Source organism: Lathyrus oleraceus, chromosome 6 (assembly GCF_024323335.1).
Source record: "Lathyrus oleraceus cultivar Zhongwan6 chromosome 6, CAAS_Psat_ZW6_1.0, whole genome shotgun sequence".
NCBI classification, from domain to species: Eukaryota; Viridiplantae; Streptophyta; class Magnoliopsida; order Fabales; family Fabaceae; genus Lathyrus; species Lathyrus oleraceus.
The window spans coordinates 291,773,341-291,794,452 of record NC_066584.1 but is presented as its reverse complement, the minus strand read 5'-3'; the positions used below and the strand labels follow the sequence as shown (position 1 = coordinate 291,794,452).

At 38.7% G+C, this 21,112-nt stretch overlaps 1 protein-coding gene across 1 annotated transcript in view; it reads right to left on the bottom strand.

Annotated features, from left to right (window-relative positions):
- Window positions 1–17,950, bottom strand: part of LOC127097719 (uncharacterized) — a 30,012-nt gene extending 12,062 nt beyond the window's left edge. Inside the window, exon 1 of the mRNA XM_051036215.1 lies at window positions 17,336–17,950. Within this exon, the coding sequence (XP_050892172.1) occupies window positions 17,336–17,880 (545 nt within the window). The 5' untranslated portion in view covers window positions 17,881–17,950. The remainder of the gene's footprint in view (window positions 1–17,335) is intronic.
- Between the last annotated feature and the right edge of the window lie 3,162 nt (window positions 17,951–21,112).

Genomic DNA, 21,112 nt, shown 5'->3' with positions numbered 1-21,112 from the left:
TTTATATTCTTATTCCTTATAAATTTTGAAAACAAACATCCAACCCCATATGAACTTTTGTTTAATTGAATTATTATAAAAATTGATACTTTCTACGCAGTCCTCGAGACCGATACTCGGGATAACCCCATTTTATTACTACATTGGTGCAAATAGTACACTTGCTATTTTACCGATCATGTTTTTGGCGCCGTTGCCGGGGACTCCCAAATGTATAAGTTGAAAAATAATTCAATTGGAATTTTGTTGCTCTGCAGCTAAATTTTTTTATTTTTATTGTTAATCTAATAATTGTCTAATCTGTGTATGCAAGGTAAGGCCTCAGCTGAATTTCTTTTTGACGCAGAACCCGAAAGATTATTGCGTGCAAGACGACGAAAAGCTAGGCTGGAACTTTCAGAATCAGCACCTATTGTTTCTGAGTCCGAAAAAGAAGAAGCTATTTTTGTTCATTCAGAAGACTCAGAAGCTGTTTCTGAACCAATTGCTGAACCACAGGGTGAAGCCCCACCACCTCCTGTAGAGAGACTTTTGGGTGACTATGGGGGTGCAAATGCTCCTACTGGAAGGTTAACAATTGTAAACCAACCGGTAAATGTTGATCACTTTCAGCTGCACCCGTCAACGATTCGTCAACTTGAGAGAAGACCATTCTCTAGAAAAATCAATGAAGATGCCAACAAGCATTTACAAAGATTTCTGACCATGACGACATCGTTGAAAATTGAGAGACACTCAGAAGAAGCAAAAAAGTTGGTTATGTTCCCGTTTACACTGTCGGAAGATGCCGAAGAGTGGTTTTACTCTTTACCCACGGGAAGCATAACAGCTTGGCAACAAATGGAGACAACATTCCTGAATGAGTACTTCCCTGTTTCTGTGTATATCCGTAAGAGATATGATATTGTTAACTTTAAACAGAAGGAATGAGAGTCACTCAGAGACGTTTACAAGCGGTTCAAGCGGCTGTTGGTTTCCTGTCCTACTCATAACATGGATGCAACTGAACAAATGCAAAATTTTGTGAATGGACTAAGAATGAAGACTAAGCAACTCATAGACACAGCTGCCGGTGGCTCAACAAACTTTACAACAGCCACTGGAATAAAGAAAATCATTGAAGCCATTGCAGCAAATGAACATTTGGAACTCTATGATCGCAGTGTAAGTCAACCCAAAGGTATCATTGATCTTAAATTGGCAAATCAAGTTGTGAAGATGGAAGATCAAATAACAACTGAAGTAGAGAGAAGGCTCAAGAAAATGACTCTCGACACGCAAACTGTGGCACAAGTGCAACCGGTCCAACCTATTCAAGTTGTTAGTTGTGAAATTTGTGGAGGTCCTCACTTTGTGATGCATTGTGTGGCAACTGCTCAACAGGTTGAAGAGATTAATTTTCTGAAGTAGAATAATTCGTACTCCAATACATATAATCCTGGATGGAAAAATCATCCAAATTTTTCCTGGAAGGACCAGCAAGGAAATGCTCATAAGCAAGTGCCCACCCAGTATCAAAGTCAACCACAACAGCAATACCGTCCACCACAACAGCATCCTTACCAGCAACAGCAGTTTCATCCATCTCAACAACAATTCTAACAACAGATTCCTAGAAAAGCAGATTGGGAAATTGCCATTGAAAAAATGGCAGCTCAAAGTTCTCAATTTCAAGAGGAGACTAGAAGTAATCTGAGAAACACTAGTGCTTCAATAAAAAATCTGGAAGTGTAAATGAGTCAGATTGCTCAATAACTTGCGGGTTCACAAACACCAGGTGCATTACCGAGTGCTACAGTTACGAATCCACGAGAGCATAATAATGTGAGTGTTGTTACCACAAGGAGTGGTAAGGCAAAAGAAGTCCCCGAAAAAGATGATGAACAAGGAGACCAATTGCTTGAAGTTGATTTGGAGATAAAAGAGAATGAAGTTGTTAGTGAGAAGGTGACAGTACCTGAACCGGTAGCTAAAGAAAAAGTTAGTGAATCAAAGTCGGTTGTCAAACTCCCGTTCCCAACAAGAAATAAGAAGAAGGAGAAACACGAGAAGAACTTTGAAAAGTTCTTGGAGATGTTCAAAAAGCTTGAAATCAACATTTCGTTCTTGGAGGCACTTGAGCAAATGCCCTCTTATGCTAAATTCATGAAAGACATTATTTCAAAAAAGAGGAGCACTGACGCTGACTCTATTGTACTAACCGAAACTTGCAGTGCTATTTTGCAGGGTATGAAGATCCCGATAAAGAAAAAAGATCGAGGCTCGGTGACTATCCCTTGCACTATCGGGGATAGATCTTTCAAGAAGGCCCTTATAGACTTGGGGGCAAGTGTGAGCCTCATGCCTTTATCCATTTACAAGAGGTTGGGGATTGGAAAAGTACAGGATACTCGAATGACACTTCAATTTGCTAACCACTCTGTGAAGAGACCTTATGGAGTGGTGGAAGACGTTCTTGTGAAGATTGATAAGTTTGTCTTTCCGGTAGACTTTGTGATCTTAGAAATGCCAGAAGATGAAGAGATATAGAAGAAGGCACCATGACTCTAAAGGTTTATGATGAAGAGTTAAAAATTGATGTGCGTAACACCATGAAATACAAAGATGATGTGGCCACCAACCAACACATAGAGGTTATTGATCAAATGGTTCTGCAAGAAAATCACCTAGGGTAACAAAAATTACCCTTGGAGAGAGTCCTAAGTCTCTCAATTTTTGAAGACACTCAAGAAGTGGGTGACGAGGAGATGGAAGTGGTAACCCTGATGGCAACACAACAGCCCATTAAGGGATCCCGATCACTCAGATGGGAAAACTTAAGGGAACCTCAAGTTGAAGAAAAGAAAGATGAGACCAAGAAAGTGGCTGAGCTGAAACAGTTACTTGACAATCTCAAGTATATTTTTCTAGATCCCGAAAAGAAATGCCTGGCTATTATAAGCTCTCATTTAGAGGTTTCTCAAGAAGACAAACTTTTCAAGGTGTTGAAGAAACACAAAAGTGCCATGGGATGGGCAATAGAAGACCTGAAGGGAATTATCCCTACAGTGTGCATGCATAAAATTCTCATGGAGGATGGTCACAAACCGGTGGTGCAACCACAAAGAAGACTAAATCCCGTGATGAAGGAAGTGGTCAGGAAAGAGTTTGTTAAACTGTTAGACGCCAGGTTGATTATCCCATTTCCGACAGCTCTTGGGTGAGCCCGGTGCATGTGGTCCCGAAGAAAGGGGGAACTACAGTTATAAAGAATGAAAAAAATGAGTTACTTCCTACTAGGACGGTCACGGGTTGGCGTGTGTGAATCGACTACAGGAGGTTGAATTTGGCAACCAGAAAGGATCATTTTCCGCTACCATTCATTGATCAGATGTCTGAAAGGTTGGCAGGTCATGAGTACTATTGTTTCCTTGATGGATACTCTGGATACAACCAGATAGTTGCTGCGCCGGAAGATCAAGAGAAGACAGCTTTTACGTGCCCCTATGGTATCTTCGCATACAGAAGAATGACATTCATGTTATGTAATGCTCCAGCCACCTTGCAAAGATGCATGACCTCCATTTTTGCGGACATGCTTGAAAAGCATATGGAGGTCTTCATGGATGACTTTTCGGTATTTGGTTTTTCTTTTGATAATTGTTTAACTAACCTTTCCCTTGTTTTAGAAAGATGCCAACAGACCAATTTGATCCTCAATTGGGAGAAATGTCACTTCATGGTTCGAGAAGGAATAGTCTTAGGTCACAAAATCTCTCACAAAAGGATAGAAGTGGACCAAGCCAAGATTGAGGTAATCGAAAAGCTGCCACCTCCTGTGAATGAAAAAGGTATAAGAAGCTTCTTAGGACATGCGGGTTTCTACCGCAGGTTCATCCGAGATTTCTCAAAGATAGCTAAACCCTTAACTACCCTGTTGGTTAAGGATAAGGCTTTCATTTTTGATAAAGACTGTGCCATTGCTTTTGAAACAATAAAAAATAAATTGGTGACATCACCTATTGTCATTGCTCCTGACTAGTCTCTACCCTTTGAGATTATGTGTGATGCGAGTGACATCACAGTGGGAGGTGCTTGGGCAACGAAGGGATAAGCTCCTGCATGTTATCTATTATGCGAGTCATGTGTTAAACCCTGCGTAGATGAATTATGCAACTACCGAAAAGGAGTTGTTAGCTGTAGTTTATGCCTTTGACAAGTTCAGGCAATATCTGTTGGGTTCTAGAGTCATTGTTTATACTGACCATGCTGCTTTGAAGTATTTGTTTGCTAAACAGGACTCGAAACCAAGACTGTTGCGGTGGATCCTGCTCCTCCAAGAGTTTGATGTGGAAATCCAGGACAAAAGAGGGTGCGAAAACACTGTAGCAGATCACCTTTCCCGGATGTCCCCAATAGAAGAATATGAGGAAAAGCGCCCAATAAAGGATGAGTTTGCTGATGAACACATCCTTGTTGTTATTGGAATGCCTTGGTTCGCAGACTATGCGAACTATCTAGTGGGTGGGGTGATCCCGAATGATTTTGACTCTAACCATAAGAAAAAGTTTGTTCATGATTGCAGGTTCTATCTGTGGGACGACCCCTTTTTGTACAAGAAGGGAATAGACAGTTTGGTCCGAAGATGTGTTCCAGAAGAAGAACAGAGGGATGTGCTGAAAGCCTGTCACGATTCGGACTATGGTGGACACTTTAGTGGTGATAGAACTGCTGCTAAAGTCCTCCAATCAGGTTTATACTGGCCGACACTATTCAAAAATGCTCAACAAATGATCAAAGAGTGCGATAAATGCCAAAGGATGGGAAATATTTCGAAAAGAAATCAGATGCCACAAAATCCCATGCTGGAAGTTGAAATCTTTAATGTATGGGGTATTGACTTTATTGGTCAGTTTCCACCGTCATTTGGAAAGAACTACATTTTGGTGGCGGTGGATTATGTATCCAAGTGGGTGGAAGCAGTCACGCTACCTACAAATGATGCAAAAGTGGTGGTCAAGTTTTTGAAAGAAAACATATTCGTCAGGTTTGGAGTGCCAAGAGCTCTTATTAGTGATGAAGGAACTCACTTCTTAAATCACCTAATGGAGAAGCTACTCTTGAAATACAATGTGAAACACTTGATAGCCACTCCATACCACCCGCAAACAAGTGGTCAAGTTGAAGTGTCGAATCGGCAACTGAAACAAATCCTAGAAAAGACGGTTAATGCTTCAAGCAAGGATTGGGCGAGTAAGCTTGATGATGCACTATGGGCATATCGCACTGCTTTCAAAACACCGATTGGTATGTCCCCATATTAATTGGTCTATGGTAAGGTATGTCATCTACCTTTGGAACTGGAACACAAAGCCTTGCGGGCTTCCAAATTCCTTAACTTGGATCTTGAGAAAGCAGGAGAATCCCGAATCCTTCAACTCCACGAGTTGGAAGAATTCTGGAACCTGGCATATGAAAATTTGAAGATCTACAAAGATCAAACGAAGAAATGGCATGACAGAAGAATCCAAAGGAAAGAGTTCTGGGAAGGACAAAGGGTACTACTTTTCAATTCAAGAATGAAGTTGTTCTCTGGAAAATTGAGATCGAAATGGTCAGGTCCGTTTGTGGTGCACAAAGTGTATCCTCATGGAGTAGTTGAAATAAAAAACCCTTCCAATGGAGATATTTTAAAAGTGAATGGCCAGAGATTGAAGCCGTACAACATGGGGCAAGCTGTGGGCCAAATTGATGTTGTTCATCTTGTCTGATAAGATGCGCAACCGTCGAGCCAAGCGACGTTAAACTAAGTGCTGCGTGGGAGGCAACCCACGTTTTTGTATCTAATCATTTTCTTTGTTTGGTAGTGTGTTTTCTACTTGCAGGTGTAAACAGTGTTTCATAGAGGAGATAAAGGTAGCGATCGCAGCGAATCTCTGAAAATTCGGAAGCTAGAGCCTTGCACAGCACAAGAAAAAGAAATCAAGAAAAATGGGAAAACAGGGGCCTGACACGGGCGCCCGTCTCAGCTGACACGGCCCGTGTCAGGAAGAGGAATCTGGAGTTGGAAAAGTGGATTTCCAGGGGCCTGACACGGCCGCCCGTGTCAGCCCTGGACCAAAAAAGCTGTTTTTAAGCGCTTCTGGGAATGACACGGCCCGTGTCAGGAGGGCGTGTTGCGCTGACACGACCGTCCGTGTCAGCTGACACGGTCGTGTCAGCTCGCGCGATAGTGAATTTTTTTTGAAAAAAAGAGTCGTTGGGCACCTTTCACTATGAATTTTTGACCGTTGGAGGAGGGTCCCACCTCCGAAAATCACCCTATAAATACACCCAATCACCAATTCTTTCCTCATTTCACACATTACCTTCATATTCTTCACCTCCACCTTCTTTCTCTCAAATACGACCTAATTCCGTCATAAGTTTCACTCTGGAGCTACCTCTTTTCACCACCAATCTCGGTCGATTCTCCACCCATCTTCTCAAAGAGTTCACCGCTCCCTACCCTCGGCACTCCTACGGTAATATTTTTCACTTAATCTTTCCTTCCAAATTTTTGTGTCTTTTTACTGTGTGCAGGTACAATATGTCTCGACGTGGTGAAAAAACAAAAAATGTGGGAGAATCATCTCGTCCCAGACAAAGAGCACGGAGAACCCCGAACGAGCACGACATTGTGTTCGAGAGCCTGGAGCATCAGAAAAGGTATGCGGTTCATATAAAAAGGAAACTCACCCCTACGAAGTATATGTGTAATGACACACTGCAAGAACTGGGATTGCAAGCGGAAGTACACTGCATGTTCCACACCCTAAGGATGCTGGAATTTATGCAGCTGGAAGTGCCTACATTTGCGCGCATCACGCTGGAATTTCTGAGAACCATCGATTTTAAGCTGAAGAACAGGTGGAACGGCATAGAAAAAGAATATTACGGTATGTTGCACTTTCGTCTATTCAATACTGATTTGGAACTGACTGTGGATGAGTTAGGGAGGATCTTAAAACTCCCAATCGTAGGACCTAGAGTGGTGCCCGATACATTTGTCCCGGCGGAATTTTGGACCGCCATCACAGGTAATAATAAACATGTGTCCAAAGGGGAAAAGGCATCGGGTATCCATAACCCATATTTCAGATATGCACAAAAGGCACTGACATATACAATTTTTGGTCGTGGAGACAGCACAGGTGTGGCCACACAAAGAGAGCTGTTCTTCCTATACAGCATGGCATCCCAGGCTCCGATCAATGTATGACCTTTGCAGCCGACTACTTAGGGAGAGTTGGTCGCGCTACTTCAGGCGACATTTCTGTTGGCGACATGATTACTCAAATTGCCGACCACTTCGGATTTGGTGCTGCTCTAGTTGACTTCCCCCAGGTGTCAGGTAAAAGCAAACTGGACATGGAAGCCTTGATCCAGCAAGGCATGATCACGGTAAAACAAGACTACTACTCTCTTTTGTGCCAAAAAGTACATGTTCTTGATTTACTTGCTTACGAGTTTATTAGTATCACTAACAGAGCCAACTGGCTCTATGATTGTCCCGAACCGGAAGAAGGGGACGAAGATTTGTTTGACTCTTTTACTGCAGATGAACCGATGGATGGTGCACCGAGCACCGAGGAACCTTTTTTCCAACAACCGTCAGAACCAACTCAAGCCTCTGGATCCTACTCCATGCCATCAGACCAATGGAGATGGATCCAGGATGAGATTGGCCACCTTCGCACTGAGCAATCCAGGCAAGGTGAAGAGCTCACCAGGTTTGGAGCTGAACAGCGCCGTCAAGGGACGGTTTTGGACGAGATGAACGCAATGATGCAACGTATGATGTTGCATTATCCATACCCGCCACCACCTCCTCAATAATCGTTGTAAGTGCTCCTCATATCTTAACTTTAAACATTGTGGACAATGTTTGTTTCAGGTGTGGGGAGGTTTTTAATTGAATTGATTTAAACTTTATTTTTTATTGTGTCTGTGTATTATTTTGTTCGTCGTTGTGTTGTTGTTTTTATTTTTGTAAGTTACAGATGAAAGTAGATGATGCTGGAGAAATGAGAGACTAGTGGACAGTGAGTAAAAGACGCGATCTCGAACTTTCTCCCGAGGCAACATGGAAGGTGACACAGTTGAGAAACAAAAGGTTGGACGCAACTTGGAAATCCAGACCAAAAAAGGAGAAGGTAAGCCCAATCTGATAAAGAAGTTGTCTATCATAAAGAATGTTTGAAGTCTGCAAGCTTACCCAAAATGGTGATATTTTAGCTAAAACCAAACACAAAAAGAGCGCATTCAGGTATGACTCTATCTCTCTAATTTTGCGTAAGTTCTACTGATATAACACAATACAAAAACACACATTGAGGCACGTTGTTTGTTTTCCACCTTTGAGCCTTTCTAGCCACCCTTAATGTTGTTTTCATCCATTGTTAACCACTTTGATCCTGTAACCCTTTGTTTGTGTAAACCATCATGTTAACCCTTAGCCATACACTCCCTACCCTAGCTCGGCATGACTGTGTAATGTAAAACTTGTGCAAAAAGATAAGTTTGGGGTATGCATCCGTAAATTGAAAATGCTGTTGAAAAATGGCAAGTGCAAGGAAAAGAAAAAAAAAAGAGAAAAAGTGTGTAGAAACATCCGCTTCTACCAGAAAAAAAAGAAAAAGAAATGAAAAAAATAAGCACTTGCCTTAGAAATAGACTCATGCATTAAAATGAAGTTGAGTGGAAAAAGAGTAAAGATTTGACGACACCCCAAAAATAAAGTTTTTACACAAAGAAAAACGAAAACATGAATGCCGAGTTGTAAAACCTTTTGTAATCCATTTTGTTGTCTACTCTCCCACCGTACCTAAGCCCCGTTACAACCCTGAAGACCTCTTAAAGTGTGTGAATTGTGTTTGTGCAGTTGACATAGAATCTATTCAAAAGTAAGAGTTGATATTGCATACCTTGATTTATTGAGTGCTAAACACTTTAACCTCGAGAGATTTGGTGAGTAGTGTGAAGAAACTTATAGGTAAAAAAACTCTCTGAAATGATAAGGCAGTGGAAAATGTCGAATGGGTGAACCTGAAACTTTATCGGGAAGGAGAAAACCAAGTTGCGAATAACATCAGTTGTGTTGAAGAAAGAATAGAATCCATGGTTGACCTCCGTTTTGTCTCTTGCATCACTTGAGGACAAGCAATGAGATAAGTTTGGGGTTGTGATCGGCCACCATTTACACTCAGTTTTCATCATCTATCCAGCATAGAATCTTCATGAATCGGTAACTTTTGCGTTTTATTTTAGTGACTTCTTCAGTTTATTGCATTGTATGAATTTCCGTTTGTTTTATGTTTCATTAGTAGTTTTTTGCATTTTTGTCGCATTTTATGCGTTGCTATGTAGAATGTTGGTTTCCAGGTTTGATTAAAAGTCCGAAAGTGTGTACCGGAAGAAGGGAGGTTAGAGACTGAAGGAAAAGCGAAAAATGGACAAAACAAGGGGGCTGACACGGGTGCCCGTGTCAGCATGTGCAGAACAGCCAGCAAAAACCCAGTAAAACAGTGGGCTGACACGGGTGCTCGTGTTACCTGACACGACCCGTGTCAGCAGGGCGTGTCTTGTGAACCTACAGAGGAGCCAACACGGGCAGCAGTGTCATCTGACACGACCCGTGTTGGCCATTTCGCTCAAAATTCTAATTTTTCTAATTTTTACTCCTGTGGACATCCGGAGGGCATTTTGGGCATTTGACATTATTTTTAGTTGTTTGGAAACTATTTAGTTGGATGGGAAGCACTGAAAAAAGGACTTTTGGATCGTGAAAAGGAAAGATACGAAAAAGAGGAAGCAACCTTACAAGGTGTGGAGAAGAGAAGAGATCTTCAAGATCGGAAGAAATTGAAGATCAACGTTCATCAACAACAACTTGTAATGTCTTTAATTTGTAATCTTTTGTCTTTGAATATTATGAGAGGCTAAACCCCCCAATGCTAGGGGGTGTCCCTGAATTGCTACTGTATGAATATTTTATCCATGTTCTTATAATCAGTGATGCTTTCGTAATTCAAATTATTATACAACATGCTTAATGCTTAATTTTATCGAACAAATGAAATTCTGATTTCTGGTTAAGGTTTAGGTCGGAAAAACCGCCTTATCACTGTTGTATAATAAAACCCGCGTTTAATCACTTAGGAATGAAGATCAAACTGTGGTTACCGTAAATTCTTGATAAAATAAATATTTCTTAACAGCAATTTGATTGACTAAGGAATTAGGAGTGAAATTGCCTGTTAAATGGTTTTGGCTAAGGAATTAGAGAAAACTACTCTGGAGAAACTGTTTTGAATTATAATAGCATCGATGTTATATGATATGGAAAAAATGGAATACACAGTAATTCATACACCTGGCCTTAGCATTATTTCTTATATCGACTAAAAGAGTTTTATACGCTTTATATTTTTATTCCTTATAAATTGTGAAAACAAACATCCAACCCCATATGAACTTTTGTTTAATTGAATTATTATAAAAATTGATACTTTCTACGCAGTCCTCGAGACCGATACTCGGGATAACCCCCTTTTATTACTACATTGGTGTAAATAGTACACTTGCTATTTTACCGATCACTGAGCCTTCGAACCGAAACGTCGGCTTAACAACTAAATCCTCAAACCAAAGCTTTTAAGGGTTTAGCTTCAAACCCAAATAAAAAATACCTAATTGTATAAATTATTCAACCAAGGTAAAAATGTTCCTTGGTGAATTTACAATACTACCCTTCTAAAGTTATAAAATTTCCACACTTGCAAAAGTCCTTTCTCGAAAGCACTATTGCTAAATTTCTAAGTGAGAGAGAGTAAGAAAAATATTTTTTTTAGAGAGAGAGAGAGTAAGGAGTGCGATATGAGAACTCACGATTCTAGATATTAAAATATGAGAGAAGGGATCTCTATTTATAGGCTTGAGGTTGACACAAAAAAGAAATTTTTTTGTGGCAGAAGTTAATGAGCCAATCAATTGACATCATGCTTCAATTGATTGGTTGACCTTTAATTAATCATTTAGAAGGTTTTAAAATAAAATAAAAGATCTATAGTCGTTATCATTCATTAAGATATTGTCCTAAATGTTTAAGGCGTATTTTTGCATTAACCCAATTGATTGGGCATAAGTTCCAATCGATTGCCCACTACAAAAAAAAAATCCCAGAACTATTTTGTCAACTCCCAACTAATATGGCACAACTTCAAGATATTTTTAGATATATTTTATTAAGAAAAATAGTTTTTAAAACTTTTTTTGTGTGTGTATATGTGTGTGTGTGTGTGTGTGCGTGTGTGCGTGTGTGCGTGTGCGTGTGTGTGTGTGTGAGAGAGAGAGAGAGAGTGGTTAGATGCATAAATTCACGAGAAATACCTTATGCTTTTATAATATACTGTTTACTCATACATATTAGGCCGAACTTTCACACACTTTAAGACTTATTAGGTACTTCTATCTTTTAGACACTTAGTTGAGCATGACTTAGTGATGAGACTTGAGGTGTATTCCATTTAGGTGCCATCATCAGAGGATGTTTGCAGTGATCATTAAACTTATCAAACTCTACTTAGTCTGCTTGCATCTTTAACCGTTTTATACTTGACTTTGGTTGTTATCATCAAAGACTGGTTTTCATCATCAAAATAATGTTTATCTTCAAGAGATCTTCTTTGATTACTAACCTACAAAACATGGTTCCACATATTGGACGTCTTTGGGGCTGTTCCAGACCAAAGGTTGGTTCCTCTTCCCTCTCCCAAGTGAAAACCCAGTCCGAGGTTGATGTGTGGCCAACCCACTGTGGCCTCAAGAATGGCCAACCCACTTATTCTTCTTGTTTTGTTTATCGTTAGATTAGCCACTTTTGGGAGGTTGGACATTCATGCTTCAGAGCTTTTCGGTTAGGGATGCCTCATTGATTTCTAGCCTTGCCTTTTTCTTGTCTCACTAGAGTGCTTCAAATATTCTCTTTGCCCCTTCGAGAATGACATTGATTGTGACCGCCTCTCCTCGAAGATTATGGTATTTGAACTTAATATGGACAGATAAGGCTACAATTATAAACATGTGGAAGGGTTATCGTATCATGGACTGATAATGGCTACAATTGAGTTTAATATGGATTGATAATGGCCTTCTAAGAATGCAATTGTAAACACTTTTGCAGGGAACTACAAGGAACCGTGAGCTGTAGGATCGTACGTCCTTCATGTCTTCTACAAATATCATTAATTCGACATACCATGTGGAAGGGTTATCGTATCATTGAACACAGACAAATCTAAGGCTTCGTACGCCCATAAAATTTCTCTCTAGAGGCCCATATTCTCGAACAACTTAGAGTACATGATATCACACGAGCTACCACCGTCTGTTAGAATTCGGGAGACATCAAAATTTTGTATCCTAGATATTATCACTAAGGCAAAGATTTTGTTTGGGGTTCCCCCGACATTCTCATAGTCTCAGAACCTTAGCATTGGTCGATCATGGGTTTTTGTCGATGTAATTCCATCCTTCTTATGGACTTCCAATATCTCAACGATATTTATTTTCATCGTTCCCTTAGACACTATGTTTTCTTGGGGTTTCCTTCCAGTGATAGCCGCAATGTATTAACGTTTCCCCTTTCTAGCCTTCTTGTCTTCTCCATTGGTCCTAACATCCACAACTTTTAAGGGGGACTTACTCTTGGGCGACTCTTCTATTTTTATTTTTCCTCCCTTCATCTATTCGGATATTCGACATGTTTTTATCAACCTCTCAATTGCATGTTTCAGTTGTATGTAGTAATTTACTTTGTGGTAGTGTCCCTTGTGAAAGTACCAGTACCTTGTCTTGTCTATTCAGGATGACTCTCTGATGGGAAAGGGGATCTAATTCCTCCCTTTCGGAACTTTGTATTAGAACACTCTTGATAAATATTTTCCCGTGATGCATTTAAATGTGTGGCTTTTCGTACCGACCATGCACTCCCCAGTCGAATTCATCTATCCATCAGTAAGACTTCTTCCTCGTTAGGAGGCTAGAATTGGATTCGGCAGCGACCGGGTTGTTGAACTGAGTGTTGAGCTTTTACTCTAGGTTGATGAAAGATTGAGCCATGTTAATTAGTTCATACATGGTATGCACTTCACTTTTCCCCATCTTATGTATGAAGAGGATATCCCACAATAGGCCATTCTCGAATATCTAGTACTTGAAACCTTTTGTGGCTCCCTCTACTTCCATGGCCACTTGCATGAATCGGTCATTGTAAGAATGTACACACTCCTTCTTTCCTTAATTAATCCCACTCAAGGAAGCTACTGTCACTGGCTTTCTTTTATGGACAATATAGTGAGCGGTGAATCTCTCATAGAAGTGCGTCCAAGACTTGATGCTCCCGTTTGGTAGAGCATTGAACCATAACCTAATCGATCCAATCAAAGTTAGCATGAATAGTTTACATTTGGAGGCTTTGTCATCATGGAGATACTTCAACCGTTTGTTGATGAGTTGCACATTCTCGTCCGGGTATCCATTTCCTTTGTATTCGCCCATATTAGGAGGTTTCTCCATAGATATCGGTATTCGGTTATCCTAAATGCGGGTTCATAGAGAATTCTTAAGAAGATTCATTGGAGGTTGTTTTTCTATCTAGTCTTGTGGAAGAGCATGGCTACCTCAGTCTCCCTTGGGGTTTTGAGGAGGACTCTAGCGTTTCTTGCTCTTATGGTGATTTTCAATTTCAGAGCTCCATCTCTTCTTGATGTGGCCGACTTAGGGATGTTAGTTTGGCTTATATTTTACATAGATTCTTGCGCAGTGTTCCCATATGGAGGAGCATTATGCATGCCTTCTTCGAGACAAAACAACCTCTCCTTAATTTCTTGTGAATTTGGTTGTTGAACGATGTTGTACATATTGTTAAGTAGTTCATTGCCGCCTTGTATTCAGAGATTGGATCGTAATAGTTGGAAGCCAAAAAATACTCCTGGTTGTGCAATTGATGGTGGTATCAGAGGTATGAGGTACAATGGTAGGTCTTGTTATTTGAGGATGTTCGCCCATAATGATTTTCAACCCGGACCTTCCATTCAACAAACGTCTTGAATGCACCATCCTTATTCTTCAGCAGACATACCCATACTTTTCTGTTGTAGTTATCAATTAGGGAAATAAATTACCTATTCCTAATATGGGATGAAACCTGAGATGGATCCCATAAATCTTAGTATATGTAATCAAGCTTGTTCTTGGTTTTATGTATGCCCAAAAAAAACTTGACTCGTGTTTGTTTCCCAAGCACACAATACTTGCAGAAATCCAGATCTTCAATCCTGTTCTCACCAAGCAAACCTTGATTCCATAACTCCTTAAGACCACGTTCACTGATGTGACCCAATTGCTTATGCCATAAGCTTCATGGTCCTTATCGTCCAATTGTCACCTATTTACTTCCACGATTACTGTGTTCCCCTTCAAAACATACAAGTAGTTTCTCACCTATTCCCCTTTAATCACTACCATTGATCCCTTTAGTATCTTCAAGATTGAGTTTTTTGCCTTGAAGCAATGCCTTTATTCACCAAGTTTCCCTAGTGGAATTTATTTAGTTATGGTACATGTCTCATATTCACCAGGGCCTTGATGGTCCCGTCACACAATTGGATATTAACTGAAACAATTTCCATTACACTGCATGTAGCGTTGTTCCTCGTCGTTGCTTGGTCGCCTTCATGTTCCTTGTAATAACTAAATCAGTCTCTCCTCGGAAACATGTCATAGGAGTATACATAATCTAATACATATTCTATGCTGACATGTGTGTTGGACATTGCCAAGTACATAATCCACATACGCATCATTGCTCTCTTCTCATACTTTCTTGTTCTTAGTCATACAGTCCCTCTTAAAATGTCCTTCTTTATGGAAATTGAAACATTTCAACCAGCTGGGTTCATCGCTCTTGGATATCGACCTTGACTTCTTCTTCCCTTTCTGCTGCCTCTTCGAACATCTTCCTCTGACACTAAGGTTTTCCTCGGTATTCACTTCCTTGGAACCCGCATTCTTGGATAATTCTTTGGCCATCAAGCCTCCTCGAGAGATATAAAATCTCTTTCATATATTAGAGTATCTTCTAGAGTATCATAAGAGTTGGTAAGAGACCAGATCAACAACAATGCTTGGTCCTCATCATCCAATTTAATTTTATATTCTTCAAATCTAGAATAATCCTATTAAATTCATTAAGGTGTTATTCTATCGATGTCATCGGCTGCATCTTTGACGTATAAAGAAGTTGCTTTAGATATAACCAGTTTTCTAGAGTCTTGGTCATATGCATACTTTCAAACTTCAACCATAATCCGACAATTATTTTCGCCTTCAAAACACGTAGCACATTATCCCCCAAATCCAGAATGATCCTACTATGAGCTCGACTTAGGATTACTCATTTCTCCTACTCGTTGAGCAAGGCTGGAAGCTTTGTTTCTCTTTTCAATGTGTTGTCCAATTCTTTATGCACGAGAAACGCCCACATATTTACAAGCCACAATGCAAAATCATGATTTCCATCGAACTTTGCCATAACTAACTCTGATTTAACTTGCGCTAACTCTCGATTGAGTCGCCTTTGCGAATGCTAACACGATTGCACCTCTTAATCAATCGTCGTTCTTCTTCGATTAGACTTCTCTCCATGGATTGTATCCAACCGGAACTCTGATGCCAGTTATTATGGCTTCTTGGTGTAGTGGAAGCGAACACCAAAACAATCAAGCAAGAAATTTTCAGTCACACAATCACATATGATAGAATATAATGCAAAAACAATCAAGAACACTAAAGAACACAACAAACACTTTGATAACCCAATTCAGAGATAAAACTCATACTCTGAACGGACTCCTCTGAAATCTAGGTGATCCGAGATGCAATTACTGAATAATATGAAGGTCCGACAATGGAGATTCACCTCTCCCTCACATTATCCTTTCACCGTGTTTATCCCAAAACAAGCCTACACTCACTTGATCTCTCTATGTTAATCGATAGTTTAGATACTCAACAACCACACTAAGAAACAGAGTGAGCAAGATATAAATTTTTCCACAGTCTTTAACCTTCTGACCTGCCAAACAAGTGACTCATAACTGTTAGAGATTGTTATAAAGTAACACAAACTCCGCAACCGCTATAACTTCTAGTCACACATCCTATAGCCAGTTGCAAGAATCTATCCTAATCCAATTCAATAAAATAAACAAACTTAAATAACTTTCCATATTTATAATAACTTTTCACTTTTTTTTTCTAAAGGACTTGGAAAATTCCCCACTTTAATAAGTCTCAAAGTACCTAAGAAAATTTAAAAGTGTATTACAAGTTTAATTTATATATTCTAAATTATCCTTGTTCGTTCAAGGAAATGAGTATCTTGACATGCATTTAGTGCATAGAAGTATATGAACCTAATTCCATTCCAGCATATGCATTTTCTTAAAATTCATTTCCCTTTTGCTGTAGTATGGTCACAATTGATACTCCACTCTCCATCAACCATATATATTAATTTGAAATATGAGTTGAAATGGACAGCTACAATAGCTCATTAAAATGCTTATGAAGGTTGAACTTTTTTACTAACAAAGAACCACAAATATTTTGTGAATTGTCTCATTCTCACTATTCTTCCCTTTAGGAAAGAAACAAGTTTTACATTAACATAGACATTTGAGTATAGCTCTTTAGGACAAATTGAACTTTACAAGAATCTTATGAGGAGAACATGACAAAAACTAAAAATAATTAGAGACATAATTGTGTAAAAATAACTGATACAAGTGAGGTATATATAAGTTATTATTTATATTCACAAATATCTCACAAAATTTACATATCTAGCTACCTATTCTAATGAATCAGATAGATCTAAAGAATTCAGTGCTGTGAAAGAATTCCCAGAAGAGTCATCCTAACATCAATCAAACATTTATACAAATCTTTTACTCTTTCATCTATAACATCAACAACATCCTCCAATTCCTTGCACTTTTTCTTCAATCTCTCAACACAACATTTCATCTCCTTTTCCCTCTTCATCTGTTCCTTCAATTCTCTAGCTGCATCCACTGTCTGCTGCAACAAAGATGATCTATTTTCCTGTGGTGTCTTCTCATCAACACTTGCTTCTACTTGTTTTGCCAATTCATTCAACAATCTCAACCATGAAGAGCTTGAAGGCTGAGAAAGTTTCAATTTTGGCAACATTACACTTTTTGAATCAAATGACAAACCAAGTTCAAGAAACCTTAAACACATCAATGTCACAGCCTTAGAACCACACATAATCTCACTCATATCTGTTTCCTGATGGCATAGCTTTTGCCTTAACAAATTTTTCAATGCTTTGCTTGATCTCTTTTCTACAATTTGACATGACGTTGAATTCAAATGTTCCAAAGCACGTTTTGCTGCAACTTTATTAGGCTTTGGACTACAGTTACTATCAACTAGATGTACAACAATTTTTAACGTGTCTACATAGTTATCGATATTCTCAATTATTTCTACAAAGTAATTGCATACATCAAGAATCTCCACGTTGTCTTCTAGGTACTTATCAACAACTCCATGATCAGAATCATCTCTATAAGAAATTTTGACTAGGGAATCCAATGCAATTTTTTGGGTGGCGATGGCAGCATCAAGCCATTGTGTCAACCCAATTGCACCACCAAGGGTGTCGAGTTCGGCCGTGACTTCTCGGTCGAATCGGGTTACTTTGGGCAAAGGAGCCACTGCCGCCGGAGCTTGGCGCAAGAGAAAGTTGTTTAAGATGGTTGGTGTTTTCATTTTTTGATATTGTTTAGGTAAAGCGCTCAAGAGAAGGTTGAAGGCAAAAAAACAGAAGATAAGCAATTGATAATTTGGTGGTACAATGTCTGCATATATATATATATATATATATATAGGCATGTGTCACTGTTAGATTGAATATGATGTTGACACATGAATAAAATTGATTCTATAGCTGCAATGGGGGTGTATAGAAAGGGACAACGGCGACCTAATTAAATACAAGTTTATTGGGTTTTGTATCGTTGAAGGGGTTCAGAGGGATCCATCCCATGTTTTTTTTTGTATAGTATTGGGGGATGATTATTTAATCAAAGGGAGGTGTAATGAGTGTGCGTGGAACTGTAGGACACTACCACGTACGAAAGGAACATTATGGTTCTTGCTTTCAATGTTGGTGAATTTGGTTAAGACAATATAGACCCAATGATTGAGAAAGAAATAAAATGTTGTTTGCATATTTATTATGAGCATGTGAATAAGGATGCTTTGGAATTCGAAATCAAGAGAATTGGACGCATTCTCACAAAAGAGGTAGGTACACAACTCTTGTCACTGTAGGGGTCGGTCCTTCACATGGCATACAATATAAATCCAACATTTGATTATTATGTCCCTCTGCTTGCCAACTTGAGATCCACCTATATATTTTATCTACCATTTTTTATAAAGAAAAGATTTGTCGTTAAAATGGGTGTTGGTGTTATTAGAAGATTATGAACATTAAAAGGTAAATAAGAGAAGCAGATAGAAAAAGTAATGAAGTGAAAGAACATATAATTGTTTTTTTTAATTGATGTACAACACAAAACACAACACATTCTCTTAATTCAAACTTTCAACAAGTGATATATCTAAAAAACTAAATTCCATTATGCAGATTTGAATCAAATGTCACTATTCTCATTTCTGCCTTCAGTTTGGAGAATTGTTCTCCTTTTACAGGTTTAGTCAAGATATCAATAGTTTGATCATTGGTAGGATAATATTTCATTGTCAACCTTCCTTTGTTCACTTGTTCCCTTATGTAATAAAACATTGTTTCAATCTGTTTGGATCTTTCATGAGAGACATGATTATTTGCTAAGTCCGTTGCAAATTTGTTGTCAACCTGGAACTTGATTGATATTTGAATGTTTACTCCAAGTTCAGTAAGTACAACTTCAATCCAAGAAGCTTGACAAGCAGTTGAACGACTAGTAATATATTCTACCTCACAGCTAGACAAGGCTACAATAGGTTGCTTCTTGGAGATCCAAGAGATTAAAGCTCCTTGAAACTTGAAAGTATAATCTGTTGTGATTCTCATGTCTAATTTGTCACCGCACCATATGAAAATCATATCACATCTTTCTTGCTTTCCTTTCTTCCATATGAAAAGCATACACCATGCTTCAAAGTTACATTGATGTATTTTAGTACTCTTTTTCCAGCCATCCAATGAGACTTCCTTGGATCATGCATGAATATGCTCAATACTCATACAACAAAATTGATATTTGGCCGGCTATTAAATATGTACCTCAATGATCCAACCAATTGCTTGTACAGAATGACATATACCTTTTCTTCATCATCAAGTCCTTCCAGCTTTTGACCTGATTCAACAGGAGTCACGACAACATTGCAATCCAACATGTTGAATCTTCTTAGCAAGTCAGTAACATACTTTGCTTGATGCAAGATCATACCCTCTTATTTGTATAAAAACTCCATACCAAGGAAGTAGGACATGTTACCTAGGTCTACCATCTCAAATTCTGACTTCGTTGTACTCTTGAGCTCTTTAATTTGAAGTTGAGAATCTCCAGTTATCAAGAGTTCACCCACACACGAACATACCAACAATAGTATTTCATCTTGGTTGTATTCGACTTACACACCATACTCAATTAAACACCTTTTAAAATCATGATTGAGGAAGAAAATATCAATTCTTTTGTTCCATGCTCTTGGTGTCTACTTCAAACCACACAAAGCCTTGTATATTCTGTACATCATATTCTCTTTTCCCTTTACTTCAACACCTGGAGGTTGTAACACCTATACCTATTAATCAAGAGGATCATTCAGAAAGGCAGATTTTACATCCATGTGTTACAATGTTCACCTTCTACTGCAAACTAATTTCACTACAAGTCTTTTAATCTCATGCACTGATACTGGTGCAAACACCTCATAATAATCCGAGACTTGTCTTTGAAGGAAACTCATTGCCACAAGTCTTGCTTTGTGCTTCACTATTGTTCCTTTTGGATTCAGTTTTACTTTGAAAATCCACTTCATGTCAATTGACTTCTTTCCTTCTGGTAGTTGAGTCAATTTCCATGTGCCACACTTTTCAATTGAACTGAGTTCTTCCTTCATTTCATCTTTCCACACCTTTTCTTGCATTGCATCCTGATAGTCCAATGGTTCTGCACCTACTAACATTGTCAGGTGTATTATTTCTCCTTCCTCATCCACTACATTATCAGACATGATTTCATAATCATTCAACCTTGCAGGTATCTGTCTATTTCTGGTTGGTCTTGCATCTTGAGTAGGAATCACTACATCAACTCGAGTCTAAGTTATGATTAGATTCACCTCACTAGAGTCAAACTGCATTAGAACCACTCTTTTTCTTTGTTCACATTGATTTTAATTCCAGGATTCTGCTTCTCTGATAATCACATCTCTAATAACAACCAATTTATCAGTAACTAGGTTATATAACCTGTATGCTCCAGTTGGATGGTAACCAACTAAGATCATAGGTTAACTTTTATCTTCAAGCTTGGTTCTTATTTCATTTGGCACATGTCTATAGCACAATGATCCAAATATCTTGAGATGAGTTGTGCATGACTTGTTTCCTGACCAATTTTCTTCTAACACCTGATTCCTTAGGCTCTTGGTGGGACATCTATTTAAAATATAAGTTGCAGAAGAAACTGCTTCACCCCATAATTCAAAGTTAAAGCATTGCCTCATGAGATAATTCAGAATCCTTATTTTGTGTTTGATTTGTGATTAATGTTTTAATCATTAAATTCAAATTTGCTTGCGTATAATCATAATTATATGATAATATGATTATTGTGATATAACTTGGTATGATTAAAAGTGTTTTATCATATGTAGTTGAATTTTATTCAATTCTTGTTTTGTTTTCTAATTTCAAAATTTTGTTTGATCTTATTTTTATATGGAATTCATGTTAATAAAAAAACAATAGCTAAAAAGT